Raw genomic sequence first — 15,366 nt, 5'->3', positions numbered from 1 at the left:
GAGGGGGCTGCCGGGCCGAGGGGGCGGAGGGAAGGGAAGATGGCAGGCGGGCCCGGCGCACGGCGGGGAGCTGCAGAGGCGGCGCCGGCCCGGCCCCGGGTGCGGGCGGACCGGGAGCCCCGGGCACCGGAGCCATCTTCCCCAGCGCCGCCCGCCCCGGCCGCTCGGTGGGGCCGGGGGCCAAGGGCTCTGGCCCTGCGGGGCTCCCGGGCTCGCCCCCGACCCCGAAACCGCGGGGCTGGCGGGGCCGGGGGTGCGGGGCCGGTGCCCCCTCCCTGCAGCCCCGGCCGAGCGGAGCCCCCCGGGCAGCGCCGGGATTAGCGGGGGAGGGGCGGCTCCTGCCGCCCCCCGGCCCGGACAGACACGGCAGGTGAGGGCTGAGTAGGCCCGGATCTCTGGATCGCACCCAAATGGCCATTACATAAACCACTTCTTAATTAAAAAAAAAATTGTTAGAAAACTATTTTTCTATAAAAAACCCTAACACCCGCCCCAGCCGACCATCACACCCCAACCCCAAGCCGCACAATCCCGCAGGAAGGCAGCGCCTCGTTAACGGCCAAACGGCCTCTATGGGAACGCGGGAGACCAAGGGGTCAGAGCAGAAACAAAGAGCTGCCGGGGAGGAATTCCCTCATGGATGCGTGGACTTCGGTATAATGAGCAATGAAAAGTGCAGAACATTCGTGTTTTCAGCTCTTACATGTAATGGAAATTTGCTAATGTCTCTACAGACGGTGACAAAGAACATTTTGTCACAGTCTGCTTTTGGGTATGAATGGCCACCAAATGATTGCATAAGGGGCTGCACAATTACACCGTGGTGGCACAACCGACCTACAAATGGGGTAAGAGGAAACTGCTCCGACTGCTCTACCCCGCCAGGTAATGCCAACGCGTGTGACCTTTGCCAACACAGCGCTGTTTCCCACCGCAGTCCCCTGCCCGTTTCCCACCGCGGCAGCAGCTCCAGGACCTGAACCAGGTGTTGGGGCTCAGGTGAGCGAACGGTGCAAATGAAGAGGGACAATTCAGAGACCGGCCAAGTCCAACATAGGAAGAGCATGGGAGGGCTAAATACCTGCAGCACAGGTAAGTGGCACCTAAATAAAATGTGTTGCATTGTTTCAGTGTTTCAGACTATTTATTATATCAAGGAGCAGCGGAAGGTTTACAGTGCATTAGAAATAAGTGGTGGCAGGAACCACAGAACATGGACATCAGCATTAGTAGAGCAGGGGTCTTGTGGATGTGTCAAGTGGCAGCTCACTGTTAAGCAGCGCACCGAGCTTTAGAGCAACTTCAGGAAAGGCATTTAAAGCTAGCAATTTACAGTTAGCAGTAAGTAGCTCAATTTCTTCCCACATTTTAAAGAAGAACAAGAAATTAATTCATTAACTTACCTTCCCACAAGGAGAAACTACTGGTACCCAAGGGCTATTTTTGGAACGGAAGCCAGCTGCAGGTCAAATTAAAGTAGAATGATTTATTAGTAATATTGTATACTGCTGTGTAATTAGGATCTCAAGACCTACCCAGGAATGCAATTCATCGATTGTTTTCAAATTAAGGCTGTATACCTTTCTAGCAGATAAGCTACTGCTGAAATAACTTGTGACAAATTTGTGTTCTACAAATGGTTAAAATAGGTGCCCAAATATCTACCCATCTATTACAGCCTGAGTGACCGAAGGCAGGGGAGTCAGACTCGCTGTTCCTGAAGCGGAGCAGCTTAAGCAAAGCCACATTTAGAACAATGCCAGGTCAGACCCAAAGCTGCTGTAATGAAGAGGAGCAGCAATTAGCCAGGGCTCAAGAACACAAGAATGCCTCAGGAAAAGTTCAGCAGAGTAAGTGAGGGTCTCAGGAAGCAAGGTGAGGTGGAAGAAGACAACGGGAGCCCTCTCTCTGAAGCTTAAAGGTGCAGATTGTCATCGAAGAGTATCAAGCACCAAAAGGAATAAGGAAAATACTTAAGTGTGAGCTGACGGTATAAACTGACACCGTGGGAGGTAAGGGCCTAGAATTATTCTGGGAACATATCCCTTCTTCACCTGTTCTGCTTGTGATGGAAAGCTGTTTAGTTAGAAGAGACCTTCCTAGGGGGAAGCAGCTGCATTTTCTTATATCTAGCTCTTGAAACTCACTTTAACATTTTTGTATTAGCCTAGATAGAGGCAGAGAGAAAAATAAAAAGTTCTTGTAAAGGAGGGGGATGAGGGAGGTGAGAGAAAAATAAAAAATTCTTGTAAAGGAGCGGGATGAGGGAGATGAGAGAAAACAAGAAGAGTTCTGCCTGGTTATTTTTCAAACGCCTGGTGGGAGCATGCAGCTCTTTTCCAAAGGCTGAGAACAGGGATCTTGAAGACAGTGCCAATTAAGAGGAAAGGAAGCTGTGGGCTGATTTTAGATTCCAGGATGCACTAGGAGAGAGTGACCACAAGCAGGTCTATGCATCCCAGACAGACAGGGGCTAAGATCGGGAGAACACTGAGGCTGACAATCAGATTACTTACCAGTAACCCGAGCCTGTAAGATGCATTGTCCGCAGGTGCTTCCATGCTATGCATGCTTTGCTCACACCTGGTGTAGTTTCTCACACTCCTCCTCCACCAAAGCAATACTTACAAGATATGCTTGATGCAGTCAGCCGACACCTCTTTAACTGTGTAAATTCAGAGAACCATCGAAGGGCTATCAAAAGCAAAGGAGGGAAGTCACACGTACATAGCAGCAAAAATTTTAAAGAATATCCGTGCCTGGAAACTTTCATCTTACTTGTATTGTAAGTAAGTTCAAGTTACTGCTTGACACATAACTCCTCTACTTCGACTTTGATTCCACATCCTCAGGTTCTACAAGAGGCTCAGTCTTTTAGAGGAACAAGTGGATCACAACCTTTGATGTATTACATGCTGATTTTTCCCGTATTTATGTTGCCTGGTTCAGTTGCCTCAGAGTACAGTTTATAAACAAAGAAAAGATGTGTTGTAAAAGTAACCCTTGCAGAATATTACATTTTTAATGAAGACAAGGAAGGAGCTGGGTTGAAAAGAAGTGAAATCTTCAGACTGGGGATGTTATTTCTTCCTCTTCATCTGAGACAGAGAGAAAAAGATGAACGTGTCCTGTGTAACGTTTCGAAGGCTCTGTGAAACTGCTGAATGACAGTGCTGAGTATGCCCTTGCATGGCTGAGCACACACCAAGCATCAGTATTGTGAATGCAATCCAAATTCCCTTGGGCAGGCCAAGAGCCATATAATCCTGAATTCCTGCTTCCACTTGTCTGTAGTTCCACAGGACACTGGCTAAAAGAGAGTCAGAGCTTAAAGCCAATAGTCAAAAATGGTGCCTCCCCACTACCTTGTGCAGCTTCACTCAGTAATGCTAAGACCACATTCAGTTAGAACAAATGTCATGACTGCAGTGAACTACATTTTAAGACATGCAACTGTTTTTTCCCTATGCTCAAAAATTTATTTACAATGTCCCCTTTAATCTGTTTACATTCCAGTTAACATATCAGCTGCCCCTTAGAATTTGCAACCAAAAAATACTATGATAAAAACTACTGATTGTACATCTTAATTTTATAACCATTTTGACTGGCTACATTTGTTGTAAGCTCTGTATGAAGTATGCATGATAGAACTGGGCACTGGGGGGCGAGTCCTTACACTGACCCATCACACAGCCCCTGTTAAGAGAGCACCCTAACCAGCCACGTATGAATGTATATGTGACAGGCACCACAGTAGCTGTCACTGCTCCTCAGGAAAGATGGTACAGTCACCACTACTGGAAATCTCCCAATGTTTACCATTAGTAAGAAATGCAGCAACAGGAATGTTTCAGAAATGAATAATGAACACCATTATCTCGTGACAGAAATGCATGGTGAACAAACTTTAAAACCCTGCACACAGCTTGAATCATCTTCCATCAAAAATGGGGTATCTGCACAAAAAGGAGGCACAAAAGAGAGAGCAAGAACAATCAGAAGGCACCGAGCAAGTCCTATGCAAAGATTCCACAGTCCAAAATTGTTCATTGTGGAAGACTGATGCATCAGGGGAGTGAAATGGCACATAAAAGCATTACGAAGCTATGAAAATGGTCAAAGGGGTAAACAGAAGACAATCATTTCTTGGGAAAAAAAAAAGGCTCTGGAGCCCAGTTAAATTACCAAGCTAACAAAGGTACATAATTACAAACAAAGCATAATTAATCATGCCACTCTGTCAAAGGATGTAGTGAAAGTCTAAATACAGTTACTTCTGGCATCAACATGATAAGGCTTGTAATGAGACTGTGAAGCCCACTGCAAGTACCATAAAATACCCCTGACCATGTAAGGCTACAGCAGCGAGCAAAAGCTAAGCACCTTTGAAAGAAAACAAACCCAAAATAAACCCCTGCAGTTGTGTGTGGTTTTTTTAATATATATACACACACACACACGTATAAAGTTATATATATTGTCTAACATGTACATCCATAAATTAATGTTATATACGATCTATACATGTGTATCTGGTTAGTATTAATACATAAAAACCTATGTGTTTGCAGACAAAATATATGAAAAGTCTATTTCAGAAATTCTGAAATTGCTGTACAGTAACAGCTGATGATTACAGCTTCTAATCAACCACCGAGGACCTTCTTTTGGTGGAAAACAATCAAGAATTGGTAAGTGGATTCTGAGTCTACATAAATGCAAATCTGTGACACACATGAAAAAATCACCTACTTGAAAGAACTTGCCAAAAGAAGTGGCAGTCCCTGTCACCTGATGCATACAATCCAGATAAAGGATAAAAGTTTTCAAGTGTAAGTTACCAGAACGGATTCATCAGATCAATTTAAAAATTCCGCCTGTCCTCATCTGGTCTATAATCTGGATTGCTACATATTTCTTAATTTTAATCTGTAATTTTTGTGCAAATTATCCATCTGGTTTCACTGAGTACTGCTTTAGGCTGATGTACTCTATGATTAATAAAAGAGGAAATTCAAGAGACAGAAACGTTGGATAGACTTAAACCACACAAAGATTCAGCATGAGATGCAGAACTCTTACTGTAGATCACTGCATTGGAAATAACCGAAGCTACTGCATTACACGTAGCCAAGTCTTGGTTTTTTGATCTTTATCCAATTCTAATTGCGGATACACGCACATGAGGGAAACATCACATTAACATAATTAACCATTCAGAATGGGTTGTATGCACAGAGCACAACAGAAGCGCACAGGAAATTCTGTACAATAGGAATACAGGGAAGTCGAATGGTTCATGGGCCTGGGATAATCCTTTTCGTCTGTAGCAGACCGGGTTAGCCCATACCCACAGGACAGCTGAAAGGATACAAAGACAGCAAAAGCCTGGGAGTGAACTGCTCACACCCAGTAACCGACCTGAGAAGCCACCAGTGCCTCTTCATCCTGCTTCACAGTACTTCACCAGTGCCACGTGTCAGCGAGCAGAACTGCTGCTGCCATCACAGCCTCCAAGGTCAGAAACCAGGGAACCTACACCACCCCATGGAGAAAGCAGCTCTGGACCCCGGGCTGGAAGACAGCGAGAGGTGGAGAGCACAGCACAGGAGATGTTCATGACAAGACAGAGCCTCTACCCAAACTATTGGACAGATTCAGGAGCACGTGCTCCCAGCACGTACTGGGACACCAGGGGTAAAACACGCAAGCCTTGCGGTCAGGGGCAGGGCAAGACATTAACAGGTAGCTGTGCTACCAGAGACAGAAGCTGGGACAAACTCAAAGCAGGAAGATCAGCGTTTGAAAGAAACTGCCCATGCTGTTACAGTAAATGACTTTTATTTTTTAAAAAATGAAATAACCGTGAACATATTAACAGGCCTGCAGGTGGCACTACAGTACAGCTGGATATAAGGTAGATACATTTCCCCATGTACCTGGACAATGAATCCATTGCATCAATGCTGACATTAGTAAATTCTGAATACAGTTCTATCAAGCAGGAACATTTTACTTAAAATAGTTCTGGACAAAGTTGACACTGAAAGTTAACTTCTCCTTCACTTTGGAAAGGATAGATGTTTTCAGCTAGCACTGGCATTGGGTGAACTATTGCCTGCAGTCACCAGTGCAGGGAGAGATGTACAACATCTCCACATGAGAACAGAGTTTATACTCCTTTTTACTTCTCATTCTGAGGAAGCAGGGTGGCATAGGGAGAGGGGGGGAGATGGGTGAGGAATATGGGCAAAGAAGGTGGGGTGTCAATTTCTATTCACTCTCCTTTGGCTGTTTTTGTGCTATTTTGGACTGCTTTCTAAAAATCACTTCTTGATTTTATTGAAAGGAAGACTAAATGTAATGCGCCTTTCCTTGTAAATCCAGGAACAGTTGTGGTACTTCAAAAATACTAAAAATATCTACTTTCATGAAATATTAACTGTTTCACTACAAACCTAGTTTTTCACTAAATACACAATTCTCCTATTTCTGGAGTCTCCTGGGGAAAAAAAAGTGGGTTCTCCCTTTATTTCTGCAACTCTACAGTGTATAGAGAAACGGCTACATGAAGGGGAGTGCAGAGAATAGCTTTATTCTTTTCCTTGGCCTGTATCTCACATGGGAAGTTTGCTTAAATTTCTGCAATTGGGCTACTGCTGGTCACACTCCGTCAGCAGCTATCAACTAAGACTGCAGTAGGACAACCCACCTCCAGCACATTCCTTCTAACTTCATGGAGACTAACTAGGCATGAAGAAAAAAACCATCCACACTCTTTATACCATTTCTAATCATAATATGCAGGAACACCAAGTGGTTTCCATGTTCTTCCAATTTGCAAAAGGCCACAGGAAAGGGACATGGCACCTTTCGTTAGAATCTGGAATTCTGCATGTAACAGTGCGACCTTCCATTAGACCTTCAGTGTTGAGGCAGCGTAGAAAACAGTGGCTGAAGAGTGTGTGTAATACTGACCACACCAGCTCTTAGTGAGAAGCCTCTGCTCCTGCAGAGGCAGTCATGTGCAGTCCCTGTATATACTGTGAGCGAAAGGCTTACTTCACAGGGCATTTGGAATTAGCAATTCCTATGATCTAGCTAGTTTGGATTCATGAGCTTTCAGTGTGCCAACAGCATCTTTCACTGCATGGTAGATAATGTTCTTCACCTGTAACAAGAAAAAAATAATCAACTTCTACAGACTAACAAGAAGACTCATACATACATTCCTAATAGCAAGTATACACACAAGTATGTATAACCACTGCTTCAGGATATTAACAGCACAAATTTTAACTGTCAGGGTTAGAAGACAAATACTTTAGACACCCGCACTGACTTATGAAATCATTGTCTGGTCACGCAGCAAACATCTGTTTACTCCTGTGATTTTAAGATACAGTCTCTCTTTCATGAGAGCTAGGAGGAAGTACACTATGAAGTCACATGTGAGAGTTTATTTTGACAAAGTCTTTGTGATGTGAATCACTTACGGATTCACATGAATCAAACCCAAAAGGAGCAATAAAATCATACAGTTTAACCCTATGTAAATTAAGATGGTGCAACAGATCATCCTGTTGTCTTTGTGTGGAGGCTAGAAGTTCTTCTGATTTGTGCATTGTCCAGAAAGGCAAGCAAGATCAGAGATGAAAAAACCACCAGTACTCCCAGCAATCCATTCCACACTTAGCTATTTAACAATCAAAGCTCTATCTCATTTCTGATTTTTCTCATCTAAGTTGATTTGAATGCAGTTTCTAGGTACTGAACAGAACAATTTAAATTCTGAGTAGCTTAATTGCACTTGCTCAATTAACTGACAAGCATCATCATTTTTTCCTGATGTACGTATGATCTTTCTTTTGTATCATTTGTGTGACAATTATTATAGGTATAAAAATACATACAGATTTTTTTTCTTTTCTTAATAATAAGTGTTACTCATTTGCAACCTATTCATTTACAGAAACACTTCCATATCTGCACCACCACAGCCGAAGAGGTACTGTGTTAGAAGCTGGATCCCCACAATGAGAATTGATCTACTTCTGCTTTCCTTTAGCATCCTGTGCAAATCCATATCGAAATTTACAGCAATTTTTCACTGAATTGTTTGAGAGAATTAATATAAGTTCTGACATTCTTGGGTGACATACTGGAGAATGGCTACATATTGACTGCTCACTTTTGCAAGAACAGCCATTCTGCAGATCTCTCCCCTCCCTCATTTTATATGCATGTGCTTACTAAGACACAAAAAAGGCTGTCAACAAAATTTGCGAACTAAACAGATACTAAATTGTCAGGAGCACACACAGGTGAAATCCAAAAAACTCCTATGGTCTTCTCTCTGTAGAACTTACTGTCTTCTATACAATATAGTACTTCAGTGCATAACAAGTTCTGGGCATAAGTATTAGTTTAAGCAATCCTCAAACCACTCATGCTCAAATCACTTCCTCAAGCCCAAACACATTTGATTTTCCTGTTTGGGACTAATTTAGAATCATAGAATCACTTAGGTTGGAAAAGACCTTTAAGATCATTGAGTCCAACCATAAACTTAACACTACCAAATCCACCACTAAAACCCTGCAACAAGCAAGCCTTCACTTTCAGAGCAATTTTCCTTTAGGCAATAAAGGAACAAATACAAGTGTTCTTGGTCAAATAAACATCTCTCTTCAAAACAAAGCACTGCTTTTTCCTTTTTAATAGGGTATTTTTTTCTGCTACACTTCACTATCATTCAGGATTCAGCCATTTAAAAACTTATTAATACTGACACATACACTAGTGTAACGGGGGAAGTTCTCTGGAAATTCCAAAGTTTATTACTGATTTTTTTTTACATAATACTGTAGACATAGATGTATTAATTATCTTTTAAATACTTATTAAATTACAGCCTCCAAAATCGTGGAGAGTTGTTACTTTTTCTCTAAATCACTACCCACACATTTCTAGTACTGAACAAAGCTGGCAAAACACAGAATGTATTTAGCAACTGCTGTCATAAAATGGTTACCTGCAGTTTATCCTCATGGTTTGTATGAGTATTAGAGAGGTGCCTGAACTCCTGGGTCAGACGGAAGCAGTGCTTCACATGTTCTGGAGATACAAAATCTTCTGCCACTTTAATGCAGCTGTACAAATTATGGACCTAAAAAACCCCACATGAAATGATAGATACATCGAGATTGAATGAACCATACAAACCCCTCCAAAACCCCGCCACTATGTATGTTAGGTTCTTCCACATTTACTCATCTCCAACAGGAACTGAAACCTATCTGACCTCACACAGAATTGTATCTAATCTTAAAACGAGAACAAAATACACGCCATCTCACATGTTCCCTATTCTCCCACATGCACTAGTATTCCCTGAAGCAAGTTCTCTGCTCTTTCCCACATGTTTTTGGAATTCTGTTTCCTTGGCTGAAGTTTCACTACACAGAAATGTTTCCCCACTGTTCACCCTGATAGATTTTTTTTTTCCTTCATTCCATCCCAGTACTGTACACATCATTCAGGTATTTATATAAATTGTATTAATATAATGACTAAGATCCATACAAATAGTTCAAATAATTCAAATAGTTCCGGTAAGAACTGCATGCATAGTAAAAAGGAGCCTAAGTCAGCGATATTAACAGTTATTTTGAAGTTGCAGTTCTGTTGTGCCTCAAATTCAGTTATTTGTCAATACTGCCTACAGTTGACATACTTACCTGATGGGGAGCACCCGCAGGAATGAACACAGCATCTCCAAGGAACTGCACTATTGCCCAGCCTTGTACACCATGCTCATCGTAGAGTCGCTTACGTAAGGTCTGGTCCAAGTACCAACTTTGGTCGTGAATGGGGTCATGATCTGGGGGATTTTCTTGGCCTTGTTCTTCTCCGACCTAGGAGGTGGGGAAGAAACCACAAGACAGCATCTTGACATTGCTGGTTTACAAAAAGCTCAGTACCAAAAAACATAACAACTAAACTATTTCAAGGTAGGACATTACTTTCATTAAGCTCATTTAGGTCTTAACTACTGACACGTGCATTAGTAAGAAGATTCCAGACCAGGCTGTAAACCTGGGGAACCTGGTAACTACTAATGTCCTCAAAGACAGCACCAGAAAACCTATGTACTTGATGTTGATAGCAATTTGTATCATTCAGCTGCTGTAAGCACGCTAGTCAAGGGATCCTGTAAGCTCAAGCCACCTTTTGTAGCGAACATACCTTCCGGAGAAGTTCCCGTATCTTTTCAGCATCCTTGGCAGCATAGATGTGCCACAATGCTCCAGGTTTCTCTCTTCCTTCATGGATTCGCTGCTTTGTTACATCATCAGCATCTCCCTCATCAATTGTTTTCAGAACCTCTGAAAGGGGAATCCACACAAAAGTGGTGCGGTTATAAAGCTTCTGATTTTTGACATACAGAAGAGGAAGGAGCATTTTGAGCAGCTAAATCCTGTCACACTGCTACTGCAAATGCTGCATCATACAGTGCACTTCCTAAGCACGTCAGGCTTCATCTTAACAAAATTCAGGAATTGTGTCAACTGACAGCTAATCACAAAGCTCAGCCATGAATTCAAACTGAACTAACCACAATTATTCAATTACAATGAGAAGAGTAACTTAATTTCTCCTCCTTTCTTGAGGCAGGTATCTAATTTCTAGCAAAACTCTGCTGCTTCCACAGCTGGGAACCAATGAAGCATTACCACACTTTCAAACACATGCTGCAGATGTATTTAGTAGCAATAGCAAACTGCCTTGCATATTTGGGTTATATATCATAGATATGACAAGCTTAAGCAACAAACAGTATAGTCTTCTTTCTCTCACACACAATAGATTTTTTAATGGACAGAAAACAGCTTTCCTCAAACATTACCATCATCATGGGTCCCTTCCCCAACAGGAATCCCAACATACACCATGACATTAACGGCATCAGACACATCCAAGTGCAGGTTTGTGGTACCAACTCGCCTGTCTTCTGCAGTAATCAGACCTACAGAGTGTAAAATAAAATCCTATTTAAGCTCTTATACAAATAACCTGCCTGAAAGATCTTTCTAGAATGCTAACTTTACACAGCCATAAGAGCAGAAACCAGTGTCAAAGGGCAGCTGAAGCAGTTACATTCATGTCATGTGTTGCGTAAGTAAAAGGTTTACTGATAACTACTGTTTTTATTCGACAGGAAATAGAAGTAGCAAATATAGTTCACCCAAGTCAACAAGCGTTTTAAAAACAAAACCTGAAAACAAAGATTGCTTCATGGTTAACATCTGTAAACAGTCCTTTTATTTAGGTAACTGAATATCACTTTAAGAATCAAGCCTCAGTCACAGTTTTTCTATCTTAATGCTTTAAAATGCTAAGTACATGAAAGACTTTACCTCGCTACTGAGAACTTTTTTCCACTACACAGCCAGAAAACAGAGTCATATACTTACAACCAAAATACATTTAATAGGCTAGGAAAAAATACTCTTATTCACCACAGACAGAATTACCGAGTTTATATCTAGGCCTACCCTTTAATTTGTTTGTAAAGCATCTAAGAGTAAAAAGATATAAAACTGGTTTTGAAGACAGACCTAGCTAATTTTTTTCTTTTAACTTGAAAAGAACAAAGTGTAATAGCTTCTCTCTTTGGACTAAGACCTACACATCTAGAAGGATCAAATAGTAGAGGGTTATAGTCTATGCTAAAAAAACCCAACAAACATCAACACTCCCTCCCCAAACTCTGATACAAAGGGAAATAAACTTTGACATTTAAGATGAATTCAACAAAATGAATCCATTGCTAATTACAAAGTCACGTTAGCTGTCACCGATTACCTCACTTCTTGCTGCACTCCTCTATAATGCTTGATTACATTGTGAGCTCTTTGGTGTACAGCCTTCTTATCAAACTTACATGTCAAGTAATACATAAACCAAAACGTTGAACACAAACACTGAACAAGCTGAATTTGCCACAAATCCCTATTGTTTTTTAAACTCTTATTTGTGATGTTATACTGCTCAAAAAAGCAAAATAACCCCATAAACACTTTCTCAGAACTGCAATGTATCACTTGATAGCTTAAGTCTAATACACATTTGGTTACTAAGCTAAAACTTTTTAAAAAAAGACAAAACAATGAAAAATCCTTCACATCCTCAGGTGAATTGTTTAACATAGCATTATCGATAACTGGAATGCAAACCCTTAAAAACCTCTGCACCCCTGTCCCATGAATATTCAAAGAGAACTACAGAAGTTGCATTAGGGTAAGTTTGCTTCCAGACTTGCTTTGTGAGACGGCTGCAACTTTCTCATCAGTATCACTTGACATTTTCTAGTATATACAAACAGCAACCACTTTATGTTATTTATCTTACTCTAAAGCTGTTAAAGTACTTACTTCCAAATCAATCTGTTGTCTAAAATTATCCTGGAACTTTAACAATCATTTGTTTTAAATTGGAAGTCTCCAAAACCTGCTTTTGGCCACAACCTCAAGGTCAGTACATTCAAGAACTGAAATAACTCAAGTTGATACAACATGAATGAATTGTTCATATATCCTCCACGCTCTACCACACTGACAATCATTTGAAACATTAATGCTTCACAGCCCCACGCAGGGTATGTGTTCAGACAAAGGTTTCCTCCATTTGTACACTATTCACCTACTATATAATTGCAGTCTTAAGAGGACAAAACTATCCAATTCAGGTAGCTGAACATGGTGACAGTTGTCTTGCCTGTTGTCTGTGCTCTGTGTTGTTAGACACCAATTAAGAAAACTACACCACCTGGTCAGAAACATGACCACACAGATCAAAGTGCCCAGAAGCTGGCTAATTTTCCTCTCAAATCTACCAACTGCTCTCAAAAAGATATTAAGTTCTTCTTGAATCCTGTATCAGTATTGTGCTTATTATATGTATTAAATAATAACTATTTGCAAACTTATAAATGCATATCTCTTGGAAACCACATGGCAAAAAAGGGCACATCTGACAGAGGACTAGCATAGGAATAGATCGCAGGACCAATTAAAAAACCAATTACAGCGTGCTCTAGGATAAGCATTGAGTTTTGATTAATGCCACAGCCTTGCATATGCCCTAAGTACAACAGTCACAAAACTCAACATCTACAGAGCTGTTCTCACATACCATAGGCATTGTACATTTTGGGACCCAAGTCAGGACGGACAAAATAGCTTGGCAGCCTAGAAGCCAAATTCAGTCTGCCATCCCTCTTGGTATATTCAGGAAGAGGAAGATTTTCCATCAAGTCCTCAAACCTAGAGAGCAAAAAGAGAACAAGGGCATGTTTTCCTCCTATAGCACCTACAGCAGTCCTGTAGGCATTGATACTAAGGTTTACTTACCTTGTAGGCATCATATCTCTAAAGTCCTCCCCTGGAGGCCAATCCTTTAACTTTAGTACCATTGGCTGACCATCATCTGACCTGAGCCGTTCTGCAAGAAACAAATTAAAATTTCTTTATATAATATCTTTTTACCACAGCCCATTACCTTGTTTAAGCTCTAAGTCTTTTGTACCAAGACTTCTTGAATAGCACAGAAAAATGGATCTGAACTTTTCTTTGGGCATCTAAGCATTATCATAGTATGAGAGTGAGAGACAGATAACGGGAGAGAGATGTATATATCACTACCTACAGCAGAAGTTTGACAGATCTTGCACAGCTGCTATGTTTTAGAATAGTTTTTATTCAGCTTTGAAAACAAGCTTTTCCAGAGCATTCTCCCTCACTACTTCTACCAAAGTCTAAAGGAGTTTTGTGTTTCAGTTCAAGAGGAGTGGTGCTTCTATAAAATTCAGGTTACTGGTTCATGCTCTGAAATCAACCCTAACCTCAGTATAAAAGCAAGAAACCACAGTGCACCACACTCAAAAAAGCTAAACAGCAGGTGGTTACTGAAGAAGACAGCCTTTAATTTTTTCAATTCTTTGCTGGAGAGACTCAAATTAGCAAGGTGCCAAATTCAAACATTTGTCACTTCAAGAGTTGTAGGCGAGTCCTGACTGGTAACAGAGAAAGCTGGTAGCATAGAAAGATGACATTACATATGCAACAGCAGATGTACGATACGACAGCACTGACCACATCAACTGCTGTTTTGCCTCTGATGTTACAATGGCTACAAGAGTGTATCTGGAAGTGGTACATGGAGCAGCTTAGAAGACTCAGCATGATGTTCAGAAAGAAACAAAGTTCACTCTTCTACCAAATTCTTCACAGTTTGACATAAAGCCATCAGCTGGAAAACAGGATGTACCACAGTCACCTTCACATCCCCTCTTCCCCAGAGGGTAACATCCTTCACCACTTCCTACCTCACCAAGGACTGTCAGCCAAACAAAAAGCAACTAACCTTACCCAGACCTAGCAGAGCTGCTGACAGCACCAAGAGAAAGCATGTCCAAGAAACTAGGACTTGGAGACCTGTGAATCACAGCTGTGTTATATATCAACAGGCTACAGAAGACAGCCTTAGCTTGCAATATAAAAAAATCATTTTATTGAAATTAAAAGGAATTAAGAACTGCAGATATGTAAACAAAAGCGACTGATGTAAAGAAAACAAATTTTGATGAGCTATAGATTTTAGAAAGGCAAACTGAAAAGCTCAAGGACTTGAATTTAAAGATGTTTCATAACTTCCCGTATTCAAGATTCTGAACTCATCAAGGATCTTTGTTCCAAAGAGAAGAAACTTGTAGAAAGGTTATTCAGAAAGGACCGAGTGAAGAGCTACCAGGAGGAAAACACACAGATCTGATAAACTACATGAAATTGGACAAAAGTCAGAAAACACCTGATCAGCAAAGAAAAGCAGGTCTAAGAAGGATCAAAACAAAAAGTTAGACCTACTCAAAGTCCACTTAGAACTCAAAGATATTAAAAGTCAACAGCACAAGATTAAAACTAACCAAAGTATCAAATAGAATAATTAAGGGATTATCTCAATACCATCTCCATATTCAGTGGCTGTTTCACATCTTTTCAATAACTTAAGGGGGGGTGGGGCGACCAGCCACATAATTGTGAAATCTAAACTTCATGTAATGCAGAGAAGACAGAGGCATCATACAATTCACAGTTTTCACATGACTTAGTGTGTGAAATCTCTGGACTATCAGCAAATAATACTCTAAGTTGGGGAGTGCATATGGCTGAAAAACACTACATAAAATGTATTTAAAAGAAACTGGCAGAAGTGATCAGGTTTTCCAACCTGTACCTCTAACATTGCTCATATGAAGTGTAGTAAAGGCACTGTCTAAAAGAAAGGCAGCAGCTGATTTTG

The 15,366-nt window shown here is 41.1% G+C and overlaps 1 protein-coding gene across 4 annotated transcripts in view; it reads right to left on the bottom strand.

Annotated features, from left to right (window-relative positions):
* Nucleotides 1-5,827: 5,827 nt before the first annotated feature.
* The window catches only part of KDM3B (lysine demethylase 3B), a 65,456-nt gene continuing 55,917 nt past the window's right edge, over nt 5,828-15,366 (bottom strand). For 3 of the 4 annotated variants that reach the window (XM_040604940.1, XM_040604942.1, XM_040604941.1), the window contains exons 18-24: nt 13,419-13,509; nt 13,201-13,331; nt 10,913-11,032; nt 10,252-10,391; nt 9,744-9,920; nt 9,038-9,172; nt 5,828-7,174 (exon numbers count right to left, since the gene is read on the bottom strand). In XM_040604940.1, the coding sequence (XP_040460874.1) occupies nt 7,094-7,174; nt 9,038-9,172; nt 9,744-9,920; nt 10,252-10,391; nt 10,913-11,032; nt 13,201-13,331; nt 13,419-13,509 (875 nt within the window). In that variant the 3' untranslated portion in view covers nt 5,828-7,093. Of the gene's footprint in view, nt 7,175-9,037; nt 9,173-9,743; nt 9,921-10,251; nt 10,392-10,912; nt 11,033-13,200; nt 13,332-13,418; nt 13,510-15,366 lie in introns of those variants that run through there. The other variant, XR_005829485.1, reaches the window with a different exon arrangement.

Source organism: Falco naumanni, chromosome 8 (assembly GCF_017639655.2).
Source record: "Falco naumanni isolate bFalNau1 chromosome 8, bFalNau1.pat, whole genome shotgun sequence".
Classification (NCBI taxonomy): domain Eukaryota; kingdom Metazoa; phylum Chordata; class Aves; order Falconiformes; family Falconidae; genus Falco; species Falco naumanni.
This window is presented reverse-complemented; position numbering and strand designations above follow the sequence as displayed.